We start from the raw sequence: 17601 nt of genomic DNA on the forward strand, positions 1-17601 counted from the left end.
ACCACTGATGTTAGATATATTAAGATGCGAGAAATGGCTAAATAACAAACTAAAGTTCGCACTACCATCGGTAAACTCGGCTATAGCCTTATCATAATAAGTGTATGTAACTTGTTTCTCTCACATTCAGTATTTATCATAGGTAATGAAGGTTTGATGTTGGTTGGCACAAATCATTACGTTTTAGCTAGGTTGCGGTCAGGCTAGAAGGTCGCTAGCCCATTAAACAGCATATTGTTATCGAAGCTGTTAATGAATACGCATTAACCATAGAGAATGATATACACTATTATATATGTGTGTGCACCTCCCAACTACAATGCTGACATGTTAAGTGCAATAGTTACATGTTACACCATAACTACATGTAGCTTACCTTGTTGGGATTCAATAGCGTTGGGGACTAGAGTAATGAGCTTTATCAATTGTAAATAAAGACCACAATTCGACATCCCTCCCGTATGCATGAATTTCGAATGCATGGCGCATCATGCTTCTAAAACTCTTGTTACATATTTGAAGCTAAGCCTTAATGGTGATTAAAGAAGGCATCAGGGACCCGAAGATGCAAGTATGAAACTCCTTAGCTAAGTTGTAGATGAGCTAGTGTAGAGCGAATCAGAAGCTGCTGCCCACAACGGGGCCGTTTAAATCGTGAGTGTATGTATGTACCGGTACCGGATTTATGGAACTACACACATGAACGGAACTCGGGGATTCCCCCGCATTAGGTACGTAGAGTAGGTTAAAGAGCCAAAATCCTAAATGTGGCTACGATTCCAATTATAGTTCATGTTTTCCTCCTTGTCGGTACTCTGGAGTAGTGAATGTGATCGTCGTTCTAGCGCCTCTTTAGGTTGGCATATTCCACCATGTCTTAACCAATGGCCTTTGCACGTTTCCGACGTTACGCGAAACAGGGATATCATTGACCCATGAGAACTGGTAATCATAAATTTGCGGGAAAAAGTGCGTATCCAGAGAGGTGTGAGCACTCCACTTCACTGCGTGTATGCGCAACGGAGTCTTACGTAACCCTCGCACTTTCCAATACTGGGCAATTTGGAAACAGCTTCCACCATAGCCAAGCAGACACGCTCGTGCACCTTATGCACGTGGGTTACAAAGTACTCGGGTACAAGGGTTAGAACCAGAACATGCCATGAGGTTATTTGTATGGCAGAGCAGCGCCACTCCATACAAATAATCCAAGTCTCTTCACTTGCATGTTCTGGTTCTTATTGCTACACCCGAATAGACGTTCGTGAGGATCTTAAGTTTGAGCTTCCTTGTCCAGATGCCTATCATGTAAGCCGCCTTGCGGGTCCGGGGGGGGGAAACATGGTATGTAAACACCAAAAGACCAACCACGTGTTGGATGCAGATCGCACCAAAATTAGCTGGATGATGATGAACGCAACAAAACGTTTTTAATAATACCTATCGTTTCCATTTCTTCCATCATATCCTAGAGGTAAGAAGATGGAACTGTAAACTTAGTTATTCGGGGGTGAATATACACATAAGCACGGATTTCCCATTCTTGAATAGGGCTTAAACTATCCCTTCGTCTGGCAAAAGATGCTTCCCACCCCCGAAAAAGCAAATTTTATATGTGGCTTTACTAACAGATCCTGTTATCTCTCTTATCAAATAATAGATCTCCCATACAAATCTAGTTCCTGTGTTATATAGTAGGCAGCATTGCCAAACGAAGGGATACCAACCTAGTTTGGGCTGAGGATAAACCAATTATTGACAAACGTTCAACATGCAAATGCTCAACTATAAAAGCGTATGCATGTCGGTTTAGGTCATGGGGTAACCTTACCTTAAGCCTGAGCTCCGGCAATGGATCTGAAAACGCACCAAAGCAAGAAAACTTGATGTGTTGTTACAAGCCGAGCAGTGACAAGCCCAAAGAAGGACAAAGTGTTACAAGCTCAGAACAGTTAAAATCGACGAGTTTTGGCAGAGTTACTCTAGAGTATGCAGAGTATGCAGAGTACCTACACTTCTTCCATCACGCCCAATTGATCACGCAAATACATATTGGATTTTAGCAAGAGGGCTCGAAAATCACTACCGATTCTCAAAGGTGCGCTTGCGTAGCATTGTTTAGTCTGTATGTACTCTAGGTTCTATTGCGGACTTAACTGGTCCTACTCTGGAGCAACTATCCATTGGAAGCAACTACCTACTGCATAATGGTCCATGCACGCAAGTGTTGGAGAGCATAACTCCCCATGCATCGAAACTGAGGTGGAATCCTGTTCTCAGCATGCATTTCACAATTGGTTTCAGCACAATTGGCCCCTGAATATAGGTACATTCGGTGCAAGCTTGAAATTAAGCGGAAGTTCTTGGCAGTATATGTGTTCAAATTTATGCACATTTTTGCTTACGCTAAACTCACGAGATTATGGATAACATTTTAGCATATATATATGTGATGAACAATGGCGATTATATGTAGCTAGCACAAAGGTCACAAAGCCATGGTGATGGTTAAATGTGTTTGGACCTTTTTTCGAGACAGCCCGTCGTCGACGTGGCCACCATTGTCTGCTTGAGCGGTGGTGGTTGTCACGAGAAGCTGCAGGTACAGCCGACAGCGTGACTATCTTTTCGCCCAACCAGGAAACTTCAACGCCACCGGTCCTCCCAATCATTGTCCTAGTGGTCGTACTACATTTCACGCTGAATATACCAGGAAACTCGCCCTCTGCTGTGTGCATGTTCTGTACCAGCTGAACCATGCCCCAGTTTATGTGGGTTAGATCTTGACTGGAGTGTCTTCCCGAGTAGAAGCTGATAGAGCATCCTGCAAAAGCCTCATGTTTCTATCAAATGGTGGTTTAGCAATTACATGAAATTGTATCGATCATTATCCAATATCAGGCTCACACATGATCCCTGGAGTGATATCAGATGCATTAGCATCTTCATGGATTTGACCCGTGCTACCATCACGAACCCTAATCTAAAGAGCCCAAGTTTGGTATCTTCGTTCGATAAACATTCTGTTTATCTGTGAAGCCCTTTCATGAATCCGCCAATGTGATTGTGACTGCTTATTGTACCCATTAACGAAGTGCAATGCGGAAGATTCCGGACTAGCAACTGTGTGGTCACCCGGTCGTACCCGGTAACTTCAGGGTTCAACGACATAGTTCAAACATCTCAAACATCCGTTTACTCCATGTGTGAAATGATCAGCAGCTCTCTTGACTTCCGGCCATCCACTACCCCACGTACTTATCAGATATCATCATCTCATTATTCCGATGTGACTGCCCGCGATCACTGAGATCATGATTCTATGATACACTCCCACTAGAAGCGGGTATTTGCTTGATCCTAACCAAAACACCAGCATCCGCGGTAACTAAAAAGTCCCATGAAGAACCCCTCCTCCCTCCCCACATTCCGCCCCCCGCACGAAAATAGTTGGAACAACTGTAGTTCGACTTTATCCGCTACCCGTAATCATCACCGTAACATCGTACGTCTTGGCCCCCGTTCAACTAAGAAACAGAAGACATGAATAGTGAAGAGAGATTCAAAAACATCAAAAGAGATAGGAAATAAAAAGAAATGAAAAAACTCAAGCCCGAATGGCATCCAACAAGATCAGTCAAGATCTGCTGAAATCCACCTACCCCCTTCTGTCCCTCCTCATTTGAGACAGAAAAGCGCATTAAAAAAAACCTTCCCGCAGAAGATCAAGTTAATGACTCCACAGTACCTTTTTTTTGTGTTCTTTTGTTCTTTTGTTCTTTTTTTTCTTCCCTTTTCTCATGTTGCCTTTGCCAGCTCTTATCGTAAACCCCAACCACCCCCCCCCCCCCCCAATCCCCTCGACATAGCAATACAACATGATTAAAAACAATAAGAGGCGCCATAAACCGAAGATGACAAGTTGGGAGAACCTAATCACCCAACTTTGCAAACGGCATTCTGCTAACGAACGCCTGTGAGCCATATCATAGAAATATCTTCAGACCTTCAAGAAAATTAAACAGAATAACCAAAGCCGTCCATGCCGGAAATAAAAGACTAAAAGTGGATAATTATGAAAGATAAAAGAAGAGAGGAGATAAAAATGAAATAATAAAAACGCCCAAACAAACCCGCCAGAACCGCCTACCAATGTCTAAAAAAGTGAAATCCCAAAGATGCAACGCCCTGATAACAATCAAATAGAACTGAGCTTAACCAACGCCTCAACTGCTTCTCTCTCCTCTCGTGCCCTCAACGCCGCCGTGGAGTCGTCGTATCCGTTCGAACTGTAGAAGCTAGAAGCTTTTGCCTGCCATGTTGGCATAGATCCGTAACCAACAGCTGGACTCCCAGCAAACCCGCTCAAAAAACCATCTGATGTTACGGGGGAACCAGCTTGTCGTCGAAGCATCGCAGCACCCATTTGAGCCCAATCCTCTTCATCAGTCATATCCGCATCCTCTTCCTCTGATGCTTGTTCGTCAAGGGACATCATATCAGCTTCGTTCTCATCTTGCTCCATGGTATCAGGATCTTCTGAAAGATCTGATGCCTCCTCTTCTGACTGCACGAATATTCCAGATTCGCCGGTGTAGCTGGTGGAATGGTTCATAGATGTGGCCGATAGAAAGCCATTTGATCGGAACATTCCATTAGACTTGGCCCCATATGTTGAAACCGAGGTTGATAGCACTGAGGTAGCTGGTGAAAGCCCCCTTGATGAAGTTCCCTCACGATCCCTTGGCAGATCGTCCTTCAGCCTAGCATCCCACCGGCCCCAGCCAACTTTCTCGAAAATAACGTCCCCATTTACACCCCCAGCTTCACCCTCACTGCCACTGACGCCCCCTCGTCCCTCCAGAGCACCAACAACAAGCCTCCTCTGCTTTGCTGGAGGAATAGTGCTAAATCCCGGAATGTTTGAGATTAGATGTGCTGTTACATGACGAATAGCTAAAGGGCCATGTTGGAGCAAGATCCCAGGCAAATGGTACTTGGCCAAGAGAGCAGGGGTGATTGCTCCAGCAGCTTCTGAGAGCTGTGGCCCCAGGTTGTGGCTTTCGGTCGTAGGGAGCTTAGAAACGCCACCAACACCTATGTCGGAGACGTCAACATCCGAGTCTGTTACACCCTGACGATCGCCTACGCTGCAGCTCTGTTTGAACCTGTGAACCGGAGCAAGGGAAGGCGAGATCGAGGTCGGCGGAGTTGGGAGGTGGTATTTCGCGTCAACATGGTCCGGATGAGGGAACGCGTTGTTGCTGGAGACAGTAGCATCACCGCCACGGCGGAGGCGGGAGCTTAAGTTGGAGATGGTGATGGCCGCTGGAATGGAAACGGTGGTAGAAGTAGCCATGATTGCAAAAGGTAGTGTTATTTGCTGTTTGAGGATCTGTAACAAATTTTCACAGGTCAGTGTTTCGATTCTTATACATTCCTCGTGAGTCACATGGCAAGCAAGCCCACAAAGGTTCCCGCAGAGGTTCCCACAAAGGTCCCCTTTAGGAGGGTAGGGCAACACAGGATAAATATTGCCAGTGACAGAGAAATCAGCTAAACGCTGAAGATGGGTGAAAAAAGCTTACATGGACTAGCGACGTGAGAAGTATTATCACTCAGTAGTGAAATGAAGTATATAGATATTGTTGGACGTACTGGAGCGAGGAGGAGGAACTTCTTTGAGGAGAAGAAAAGCAGAAGGAAGGAAGAAAGGAAAGCTCAAGGCAAGGGCAACGTTAAAAGTGGAAATCTGGACTGGGAGAAATAAGTAATTATTATTGCATGTAAGGACAGGCCTACGGGCACTGGCCGCCGCACTGGTGATACGGGCGTGCCAGGGCTTCAGCAAGTGTCTCGGCTTTGCTCTTTGGGCGCGGGGGTGCCGCATCGCAGCATCATTTGCGGCCTTTTGTTGGGCCTGCTGTACACGCAAAGAGACACTACAAATGCACACACACGAGAGAATGCTTGTCTTGGATGGACACCAGAACGGAATCCGGGATGAAGAGATATGTATCCCCAATCTATGGGTTGGATGAATCCAAGGGTAAAATATGTTGGAGCCACCTCGAAACAATCAACAGAAGAACACCGGGAAAATTGCGGAAATGTATGGAAGAAAGGGGCCGAAATGCCTCGGCCATTGATGCGAAGAGCATCTAAGTATGTGTCCCTAAGTACGTGCCATGTACATGTAGGTACATGTACTTGCTTTCACAACATCTCTTATCGAACAAGATGCGGGTGGGTGGATGCACAGCGGTTGGTGATCGGTTCAGGCGTTGGCATGCGCAATTTTACGAGAAGTAGTTGTCTGTCTACATACAGGGGGAGCTGGAGAGTCTCATGAGAGAAAGGGGGGCATCTGAATAGAAGTCCCCAAAAGACTATTTGATGAACTAAAACAAAGGTGAATGGTTTGAAACGGAACTTTGTTTGTCCTCAGTTGTGTTTGGGGCAAAAAAGTGTGCGTGTGTGTGTGTGTGAGTTTGGTGTGTTCTTCTAAGCTGTCAGATTACTTGTGTGGTCATCGTTACTGAATTCTCGCCTACTAATCTTTATCTAACTACTAAGAGCGGCTAGCTATTGACTGACTACCCGCCTCTAATATCTTAGGCCACTAACTTGTGACTGCTTCTTGTTGAGCAGATATCAGCACTTCACAGCTTCATAGGTGAGAGACATGTCAAAAATTAGATGTCGACAGCAGTCACAAAATTTTACCGAGTGCCGAAAATGATGTCGTTGTTAAAGTTCCATCTAAACCGAAATCACATTTGATCTGCGTACCGCTGCAGGCACCAAAACAAATGGAACCTGAGTAGTAAACAACCCAAGGACAAGGTACGTAGTTGGTAATACAAGAAATCACGAGACGAACAAAGGGCCAGATAATAATTACAAAGCAAGGAACTACCCCGAGGTCATGAAACGGGGTATTCAAGACTACGTTATCGTGACGATGCTACTTCACGATTAAAGAAGCTCTTTAAAGATCAAATTGCTGCGAGTCGGAGAGTTGTGAACGTAACGGCCACGTGAGATATCAAATGGCGGTCATTGATCGTTCCAAGGATAGATAGAAGCCGTAACAGCGTTAGATCCCGAGCAACTCGTCTTCCAAGTTTACTATTTTGTTTCTGGTTACATGGATCGACAGTGTCAACCACTAGATTGGTGGTTTTTGGGTAAATGTGCGAGAAAATCCGGGACTCACCTCCGCAGAACGTGCACTGCCATATCTTACAGGGGGCAATAATCTGACGTCGTTGGTAATAATAAATCGGATTTTCTTGGGATGATGTCTTTTATAATTTCTCAGATGTTTTGATGCTTTTGAACTCGACTTTTGCACGTACCAGCCATGGCCAGGAGTTTTGACAGTTCTTGACTGGAGCGAACGGCCGGCGTTGGTTATTTAGAGTATCAAAACGACTTCAGTATGTTATCCAGCATGCGCCGGGATATGGTATTCTCAGCTGCTCAAAGTTCATTGACAGTGAATCAACCTGTCACTGTTGGAATATATACCAAGAGATACATATGTATATGCGGATCGGCGCATCGAATTCTGTATCGTCATTTATCAAATTCCGATTGTGACAAAAATAAACATGCTTTTTCCTGCAGTCATAATCTTTATCTCCTGTCGCTTTGTTTCCCATCGAGATGGGGATGTTCGGCTGCACTTCCCGATCTGGAAGAATTTTGTTTCCTTGCAGGCATGAAAAGTTAGATCCGGTCAGTCATGAAGCATCACTCGGCGACGACCTTATCACTGTCGTGGTTTGCTTAACTTTACTAGCGGTATCTCCACCTAAGCCTTTAAATTCTTGAATGAATCAAGGACAAAGATAGGGAGTAACCCTCCGCTTCCGAGGACCTACAAGAGCATTTAGTTTAACACTCTATGTGCCATATCGAGTGATAATCTATGCGTCAAATATGCCGTGCCTCAATTTACAGTATCATATTTAGATGGGTTGAGTAACTTTGCCTTAGGGTGATATGAGGTTTTGAATACACCAGAAATAGACCTGGCCACCTGTAGTAAAGCGATTCATCGGAGAATCATTGCTAGTGATGAAATGAGTTTCAGTACTTTTGCCGCCGTCGAGTTTGAAAGTGTGCTTGTGATTGATTGAATGATGCATTTTAACAGGGAGCTTTAGATTTTTTGGATTAAATTAATGCGTTAAGGCCATGATGATGATGATGGAAGTGGCAATTCTGGTGTAATTCAAGAGGTGAGTCGGCTTGAACTTAGGGTTCGTTGAAATGGATCTCGCCATTCGCCGAGGCGTAACGATTTGGGCCTTTCTCTACTTAAGCTCGAAGAGGATAGCTGTAAAGCTTGAACCAAGCGGTCTGTTAGGACCAAGTAAGAAAACGAGCGTCTAGTCGTCCTTATCCCTTCGTGCGTTTTCAGGACGGGGCGCTATGTGGAGTTTATCCCCGCAAAGAGGTCTTTCGCCGGCCAGTAAACTCAACCCCAGCCCCATGTACCTGTTTGGCTGTGAAGTCGCTGTTTGAGAGTCCTTCTTTACTTACTCTGAAGAGTCTAGAGTATGTGGTTAGTTAGATTTACTAACTATTACCATGCCGTCGTAAGCCTGGTAGGTCTTCATCTGTAGAACGCACGAAGGGGCCGTTCATATTTTAGTAATACGATCCTTATCCAGGGGCGATCATCGGGTTGTGTCACCCAGCTTGGGTATAAAATCTGCTCAAGCAGATACTTGTGGTTGCAAATATCCAAGCGACTAGACTCCTTTTCCAGCAAAAACAGGACTTAATCTATCCACACCCTAGACTTTCACTGGCATGACCCGGCTTTCAAGCAGCACCTGTCAGAAATCAATTCACTTTTCTCAAAGAATTGGCAGTCGTTTCTTTTTCCTTTGATCGAAAACTAAAGGGAGGTTCCCAATTAAAAACCTATCCGCAAAAAAGTGGAAACATGACTCTCTGTCGGCGGGTGTTCCCGGTTGGGAAGAACTACGCCAATAACTTTGGATGAGGAGGGGAATAGGGAGATGAATGTGGTGAGGTGCAAACTTCATGTATATAGGGAGATTGAGATAGATATGTGTTTAAGGAAGAATAACATTACGTTAGACATAGAAGAAGGCATAGATAAGGAAGAGAGAGTGGAGGATAAGAATAATAAGTGGGAGTGGGATTAGTGGGAGTGGGATTAGTGGGAGTGATGTGGGTGAGGGTGAGTTTAGTGGGAGTGAGATGAGGTAAGATGATCGATAGAGGGGATGAAGTGGGTTGACTTCAAGAAAGAGAAGATGCATGCAGATGAAGGTGGTACTGTAGAAGCGGCTCATGGCCATAACCCGCCATGGAACGGCCCGACCCATTGCACTAGTAGCTCCCAGAACCCCTACAGGGCTGCCCAGCCGCCACCATAACAGTAAAGACTGAGAATTGTTCTAGCCTCGTAAACCCCGCCATCAACAAAACGTCATTACATCGCAGGAGTTGTTCTTTACTCGCCATTTATGGATAACAGCCCTTCCTCGCTGAAAATAAACCTTTATACTCAAAACATCAGATTATCTTAAAGAATAAGTACCATAATCCAGGCGGAGCGTATAACCTTAACTGCGGTATAGAGCACGTTACTAATATCTACCAATTACTATGTAGAGGGCCTTTTACAGTAAATAGTGGTCTGATTTCAAGACTTCTATCGCAGCTCTCCCACAAAACTAAGGCACAAGACTAGGTAAAGCCAACGACCAATTCCGGATGTCGAGGGACGTAGGCCAGAGATCAGTGGAGCTCAAAACTCGTATTCTTGATCTTACTGGTAAATCCAGGTTCTGCTTTCAAGTCGGTATACGGGAGGCTACGCACGTATATGTGTCGCTGATAGATTCTATTATCTTCAAGTATATCTAAGCATCGCGCTTATAGTATGAAGAGGAGCAGTAATTCGACTATACCTTCTGGTGATTCGCCCTCTATACGCTCTTGGTATATAGAGTTATTAGTACGATGTCGAACCCTCAATCAGTAAACATCTACTTCCCAATATTGAGTTATTTGTTTACTAATTAACCATATTACTAGCAACACGAGAAAAAACCAAAGTAGAAATTTAAAAACTACTTTGACCAGCACAATCAAAGGCTTCACAAAAACAGTCAAGTGATACAAGAACACAAACTTCAAACACCACATCGACCCCGACGGGACTCGAACCCACAATCTTTGCCAATCTCGGGATTTAGCCGGAAAGCAATGCGTTAGCCATTACGCTACGGAGCCAGTGATAATAACTACCTATTTTGATTATATAATTATTAAAATATTTCACGCTTGTATCGAAGTAAAACAAACCAATGCGACAACAAAATCCAAGGGAACGTACATATAGTTTCATACACTATAACCCTTGCCTGGTGTAAGTGATATCTCATGACTGTGGAATAAGATGTTTCGTCTCAACAGGCTTTGGTGTTGATATTGGAGGCCTTGGAAGGGTTCTACGTATAGGTACCCGTATATTTATATCAAAAGTGCTTCTGAATCAGTGATGAATACGTCAAATCGGTTTTCCCTATTTGTGCTTTTTCTTATCTGAATATCGCCGCGTCATGCAAGTATCAACGGCATTGAGCGTTTCTACTAATGTTACAAAAAAAACCGGTAATGGGTCCCTTGTGACCCAAGTGGAAAATCTGTGCAAGCTTCAATAGGGGTATCTGACTCGGGAGTAAAGGCAGCTCTGTTGATTTCGACTCGATCTCTATTGGTAGTTATAATGAATTGTCAATTTGCAGCTGAAACTGGTAATCCTATATAGGTAGCTCTGCCGGAACTTTTCAAGCTCTACTGAGACTTATCAAGAGGCATGCAAGCACCTCTCCCATACGCCCTTTTTCTCTATCTAATATGCACTCATTTATGCTGATTCCAAATAAAGTTCTCTTCAGAGCAAATGCCCAGACTCACGTGCATTGCGGCTCTCCTCTCGGATCAACTTCCCAACATAGGATAGCTCCAGGGACACCAGGGATTCCGACCAAGCTGCAAGCACTGTCAACAGGCAGAGCAGAGATAGCGGTGCTATGGGCTGCGATTTGCTTGCCCGATCTCTCCTCCAGAGGTGACGCCATTCCCCAGATCCCCCATCCGCATGTCTCATCGACATCTGTCCTTAAAACTCTACAAAACCCCCCTTCTTAGCCCCCATCAAGAATCTCTTAACAGTCAGTAGAGCAGCAAATTCAGGATGTCCGCATTACCCCAGATATCCCATCTCGAGGAAATCACTTCCTACAGCCACACCATTGCGCCCTACCTACACCAGCTCTCCCTCGCCCATGTCCTCCCACTTCTACGCCGTGAAGTGTCGCCGACAGAATGGTATCTGTCCACGAACCCGCTCATCTCGGGGGTGACCTTCGCACTGTTTATAGCTAGCGTGGTTCTGGTCGCAAGTGAGCTTAACAGAAACTACTCCCAGATCGATAGGCTGTGGAGTCTGTTGCCCGCGATCTATATCGGCCACTTTGCCCTGTATGCACGCCTGTCCGGATTGAACACCGAGCGACTAGATACACTACTCATGTTTGGGTGCCTATGGGGTGCGCGGTTGACATTCAACTACTGGCGCAAGGGCGGATATAATATGGGCTCTGAGGACTACCGGTGGTTGGTTTCCAAACCGCAAGATAAAATTCTCCAGAGCCATATAGCTAACACACCAGCAGGAATACCGTCAAAGCGAACATCCCCCCTATCGCCTTCTTTGCACTCAATGTGATTTTCATCTCGTTCTACCAGTCATTCCTCCTCCTCTCCGTCGCCGCCCCCTCATACGTCATCCTTCTATCCTCTTTCCTACCCGAGGCTGTTCTCCCACACTGGGCCATGCCGGATCTTCTATTCTCGCGCGGTCTCCTCCTTGCGCTCATCGCCGAGACCTTCGCCGACCAGCAGCAATGGGCTTTCCAGACCGCCAAGGCGTCCTATCGCGCTACTGGCGTGGTCCCTCCCAAGTTCGAAAAGGAGGATCTGGACCGCGGATTTGTAGTCACAGGGCTGTGGTCGTTTAGTCGGCACCCGAACTTCGCGGCCGAGCAGATGGTCTGGGTGGGTGTGTATCTATGGAGCTGCTGGGTCGGTGATGTGATGTGGTATTGGGGCGCTATTGGGGCTGCCAACTACTGCCTGCTCTTCCAGGCAAGTACTTTACTTACGGAGTGGATCACAGCGGGGAAGTATAAGGAGTACAAGGAGTACCAGATGAGGGTCAACAAGTTCTTGCCCGGGTGGAGAACACTGATCGGTGGTGATGAGCTCAAGGGCAATAAAGAGCTATAATAGAGCTCATAGCAAGCACACTAGATTCAGTCTGAAGTTTGTAGAGCAAGGAGGTTGGGTAGAAGGTGTGTACTAGTAACGATCTGTAATACCATCTGTATAACTATCATGCATTTCATAATCTCGGGTCCCCATCTATCTCACAAGAAGAAGTAAAAGTCAAAAGAAATCCCTCCCCAGTAGTAACAAAAAAAAAAACACAAGTGTGTAGCCTCCCACCGGCCTCACCAAAACAGAGTGACATCCCATGATCCAACGCCCCACAACCCAATCCAATCCAACCCAACCCTTACCCTACCACACCTCCAACCCCAACCCACACGACAAAGAGATCCCAACAACTCATTCCCTCCCGGGACCCCAATTCCAAATTCCCATCCCCCGACTCTCTTCCCTTTCCACCTTTTCCCCATATCATACCTATCGAGAAAAAAAATCGTGTGTGTGCCAGCCAGCCAGCCAGCCAGCCAGGCAGTCAGCCACGTACATGCATGAAAGGGTGGGGCCGGGGAGGGTCCAGATTCAAATTTTTTGGCCCAACCAGAAAATTACCACTTGCACGGACAGGCAAGGATTGGGGGGGTGTTTAGGCGGGGAGTGCGGTTGGGCCCGCGGGTAGAGGAGGTGGGTTCTTTTTTTTTTTGGCAGTGGATGGATGGTGGATGGGAGAGCGCGCGGGGGGTTGGTATGGGGGGTTGGTGGTACAGGCTGTTAATGGTTCTTGGAGGGCATGGTATCGAAATATGAGTAAAGTAATCTACTATTCTACAGCTGCCATTGGAGGTCTTACTGCCAGTAGGGTGCGTGTACCCTACAGTATCAAAGCTACGCACTGAGCGTGTCCTCGAATCTTCGGATGAACCGGTGGGTTGGCGGTGATTCGAGTGATATCTTGTGACTAAACACCAATCACAATGAAACAGCTAATAAGTGGCTATCGAGAAGGGGGTCATTGGCTTCTTGATATATAAATCCAGTGCGAAACATGCGTCTCTAATTATATACAACCAACAAAAAGCAGCATTCACGAGTAAGAGCAAGAACGTTGAAACCTCATAGAAGGATTCTCTTTGCAAATCCGAGCAAGGCTGGGGATGACGGGGCAGATTCAATGCCATTTATAGTACATGTAACAAAGCAAACTTCTCAAACTAAAGGTAAAGAAAGTAAGGTATTTTTGCACAGAAGCAAAAAGAAAAAGGAAACATGTAACGTGACTGACTGTACCAACCCGTAGCCCAGCAACCAGTAAGTTAGTTTCTTAAAGCATAACTCAAAAAAAGTCCGCAACACCCGGTCCCCACCCATGCAAAGTAAAGAAGTAGTAGATATCCGCCCAGAACCAGTTAACAAAAAAAAAAAAAAAAAGGTAAAGCAAAAAGCCAAAGCAGGCGAAAGAAAACAAATGGTAACAACCAAGATCAAAAAATAAAATCTAGGGGGGTAAGTAGAAAGAGGAGAATTTGCCATAAGAAACGTTTATCAGTGGGCACTATACAACATACTATCTTTCAAGTCTGTAAAAAAAAAAAAAAAAAGGAAAAAGGAAAAGACAAAGCAGATTAGGGATTCTCTAGAACGTCGAGGTCCTGCATCCCCGTGCTGAAATCTAGAACCAAAGTGCGATTGTCCTGACTGGTGCTGATGATGCGCCTGTAGTCCGCCTTGGCAGACAGGATCCACGTTGAGTGGAACCTCTGAATGTCGAGAATAAGCTTCCCCGTGTCCAAGTCCCAAACTTTCACGCTCTGCATTCGACAGGTCAGCTTTCAAATCCCGTATTGAAATAAACAAATCAAATGCGGGGTGTGGGGGGGGGGGAGGAGGGTGGCGTATCACAAACCTGATCATAGGATCCCGAAACAATCCTCCTATTCCGGGAATCCAAATGGAGCGTTCGAACCAATAGCGAATGCCCCTGTAATACCCTAAGGCACTCGCCATTGGTCGCGTCCCAGACCCTGATGTCCTGATCATTTCCACCGCTCACAATCGTCTTCGCATCCTCGCTGAACTGCACGCATGCAAGGCCCCTATTGTGGCCCGTGAAATCACGGACGCATTTTCCAGTGTCCACATTCCACAATTTGATGAGTGCATCGCCCGAGGCGCTGACAATGAGGTTTCCGCGGATGGCGATCGCATTCACGGGGCCCCTGTGGCCCGTGAGCTGGCGGAGAAGCCTCCCCGTCTTGCGGTCCCAGATGCAGATGGTGGTGTCCTTGGAGCATGAGACGATATGTTTCTTATCGAAACACACATCCAGAACGCCAGCCGTGTGGGCGCTAAGCCGCATGACCGACGTACAGGAAGGCAGCGACCAAACGATGCAGGTGTGATCGGATGAACCAGAGACCAGAATCTCGTCGTCAAACTGGAGGCACAAGACCGAGGCGTGGTGGTAGTCTGAGGAGCTTGTGCGCGGGGCGACCATGTCATTGGATGCCACCGCCGCTGCCGTTTCCCCAAACGCGGAATTCCGGGCGCCTTGTCCCAGGACCTTGAGACACTCGCCTGTCGCAATGTCCCATATCCTGATGGTCTTGTCGCGCGAGCCTGTGATGATCTTCTTTCTGAAACCGACAATCAGTACGGCGGGATTGGGGGGATTGGAGGGAAAACCCGTTTTTGGGGCAGACATACTCGTCAAATTGCACACAGTAAACGCTATCTGTGTGTCCCTTCAAATATTTGGCAGTAACCTGACCCTTTTGCCACCTATGATTGAGCTCCTGTCTGACCTTAAACATCTTCTTCCAATTGTTTCCTGGCCGCGACCTCCATGGCCCATGCTCGTCTCTGAACACGTTACGCCAAACATGGCGGTCGCGTGCAGCGTTCAACCACTGGTGCGATACAGATTCGCAATTCACCAAACTCTGGTGGTCGAGGAAGGACAGGATATGTGCAGTAATCTCCGACGGCAGGATCTTTACAAAGTCTATTTGGTTCGTTTCCCCCAGTCGTAAGCATAAACGATCACTCACAGTGGAGGGGAGGGCAGTATGTATGTATGTATGTATGTAGCAGTAGTATCAGGGTCGTCCTCCGTTGTGCGACAACCACATTAAACAACAACGGACGACGGCCGACGACAACAACAGACGGTAACACTAGATTTTTATTTACGAACCTTTCCTAACAGCCGTAGTGTCCTGTGAGTAGAAGCACTCCTCATTATCCTTTTCGTCAATACCGATGCCGCTCTCTCCGTCTCCCAATGTAATTTTCGATTTCCTTTCTTTCATACCGTGGTGGATCACGCCGGCCGAGTTTTCATTCCCGGAGGAGAAGGAAGGGAGGAGGAGGAAGAGGAGGAGAGCCGGAGGAGTGGGAGGCCCTTTGAAATAGTCTTCGAACACTGTTACTGGTTCGCCTAATGGGGTGAGAGCAGAAGGTCTCTAGTCTCGAAGCGGAAGCAGCGTCAGTGACGTGGGCTGCGGTCTCATGTCGAATCTCGGGGACAGTTGAAAAAGGGAGCGACATGTAGGACGGGAGCTTTGACCGGGTTGCTGGACGAGACGAAGCAGCAGCAGAAGCAGCAGCAGCATGAGTAGCAGGGGCGCCGAGCATGTTGTATGTAGGCATTATTCTATGAATCGTAGAAGCGCCGAGCTATATTATTATTCTATTGAAGGTAAATGGAAAGAAAAATTAAAAAGTCTCCTTGAAACGCGCGCGCCGTGGGAGTTGTGTTTAGTGGTGATTGATAGCGGATCCGAAGAAGGGAAAAAATAAAGAAATATAGAAAGCGACGGGGATACCCGATATTGGAAAGAGATGGGCCGGTTTAAAGAAAGTGCAGAAGCCCACGAGACTACTTGTTAGAGAAGCAGGATCACGAAGACAGGCCTGATGCGGAATGACGGTGCGGTGAACGAGAGGGGTAGCAGGTAGCTTTTTCCTAAAGGAATGCTGGGATGGGGGAAGCTATCAATAATAGAATGGGGTGTGACGGTCACGTCTTGAGGTTTTGGATGGGTGGTTGGGTTTTATTTTTTTGTGGTGGTGGTTGTCGTTGTGATGGTGGGAAGATGAGGAAGTTGATATCAATCAGGGAGCACAAGTCGGATTGTAAATAATGTGGAGGCAGGCAATCGAATCCCTGAAGTAAATGCTGGGTTGGGGGGCAGTGGATGAACCAGCTGATGTATGTATGTATGTATGTATGCCCCAAAATATTTAATAGTGGGGGAAAGAAAAGGATGCGGGGAAGATTTTAATGTTGTAGATACGAAAAAGGGCAGTTATAGGTCCCGGGCCAAACCAGGGACAGTTCTCGAGCTATCAGGAGAAGGCGGAGGTTTTAGATGGTTGATGGGATGGGATGAAGGGAGAGAGGTGGAGGGATGTCTATGTATGTACTACATGTATGCGTATGTAGCTTTGTAGAGGAGCAGCAGCAGCACTGGCAAAGTAAAGGTAAGGGATCTATGAGACTACTACTACCACTACTACATGTGCTCCCATAGGTACGGGGTTCGAAGGAGGCAAACTTCATCAGTGGTTTGCTGTTCTCTTTCCTTTCTAATTTAGTTTTGGCGATATCTTTTTCCGTGAGGCGCGTCTATCAATTGAATATGCTGCATGCCTGCATACATGGTAGGGGATTGGATTGGATGGATGGACGTGGGGAGAGGAAAATAGGGAAGAAAAAAAAGGGTCCACACAAATAGAGGTTCGTGGGGAGCGAGAAAGCCCGGTGGTGGCGGAGGGTACTCTACCTACTCTACTCTACATTACTGTGGTCTGTAGGGAAACAACTTGCAAATCAGAGACAGCTTATGGTTAGCTACATAGCGTAAGCAGCCCAGAGCAGTCAAGTCAAGCTAGCTACCTTTACTTGGGGCCAGTTGGTTGGTTGCATGGAACAGAAGACAGCTGCCCTTCTTCTCTTTCTGTTTCTGTTGTTTCCAAATGTCAAGAGACCCACTCCTCTCCATCCTGGCAGTTTTGCAACTCCCTTCCTCGCCCGCGTGAGTGCTTTCGGTGCTACAGAAGCAGAAGTCAAGAGAGAGAGAGAGACACCTACCGACAATCCCTACCTACAATTCACCTCTACGAGTCTCTATTTGCCTCCCACACCTAACCGAAGGGACCCTGACCACACACCCTGCCTTCTTACCTGCAGCGCAGTTGACCTTTAGTCTTCTTCCTTAACTCCCCATCCTATCACGACCCATCATCCACCACCACCACCCACAAAAAAAAACAAAAAAGAAAGCATCGAAAATCTCTGGGCGCTGGATTTAAACA

The 17601-nt window shown here is 46.5% G+C and overlaps 3 protein-coding genes across 3 annotated transcripts; 1 reads left to right on the forward strand and 2 right to left on the reverse strand.

Moving 5' to 3' along the window:
* Positions 1 to 4198: 4198 nt before the first annotated feature.
* On the reverse strand, positions 4199 to 5890 carry LAJ45_02823 (uncharacterized protein; the record flags this gene model as incomplete). The annotated part of the gene is made up of 3 exons (XM_046112414.1): positions 4199 to 5395; positions 5589 to 5593; positions 5659 to 5890. 3 exons carry the CDS (start codon positions 5888 to 5890, stop codon positions 4199 to 4201), a joined length of 1434 nt encoding a protein of 477 aa, XP_045974540.1.
* A 5361-nt stretch (positions 5891 to 11251) lies between these two features.
* On the forward strand, positions 11252 to 12345 carry LAJ45_02824 (uncharacterized protein; the record flags this gene model as incomplete). The annotated part of the gene is made up of 2 exons (XM_046112415.1): positions 11252 to 11673; positions 11733 to 12345. 2 exons carry the CDS (start codon positions 11252 to 11254, stop codon positions 12343 to 12345), a joined length of 1035 nt encoding a protein of 344 aa, XP_045974541.1.
* A 1562-nt stretch (positions 12346 to 13907) lies between these two features.
* On the reverse strand, positions 13908 to 15918 carry LAJ45_02825 (uncharacterized protein; the record flags this gene model as incomplete). Its single annotated transcript, XM_046112416.1, has 5 exons — positions 13908 to 14093; positions 14189 to 14918; positions 14989 to 15286; positions 15479 to 15746; positions 15811 to 15918. The coding sequence occupies 5 exons, from the start codon at positions 15916 to 15918 to the stop codon at positions 13908 to 13910; spliced, it is 1590 nt and encodes a 529-aa protein (XP_045974542.1).
* Between the last annotated feature and the right edge of the window lie 1683 nt (positions 15919 to 17601).

The sequence above is a fragment of the Morchella importuna genome, assembly GCF_003444635.1.
Source record: "Morchella importuna strain M04M26 chromosome Unknown Morimp01GS005, whole genome shotgun sequence".
In the NCBI taxonomy this organism is placed as follows: Eukaryota; Fungi; Ascomycota; class Pezizomycetes; order Pezizales; family Morchellaceae; genus Morchella; species Morchella importuna.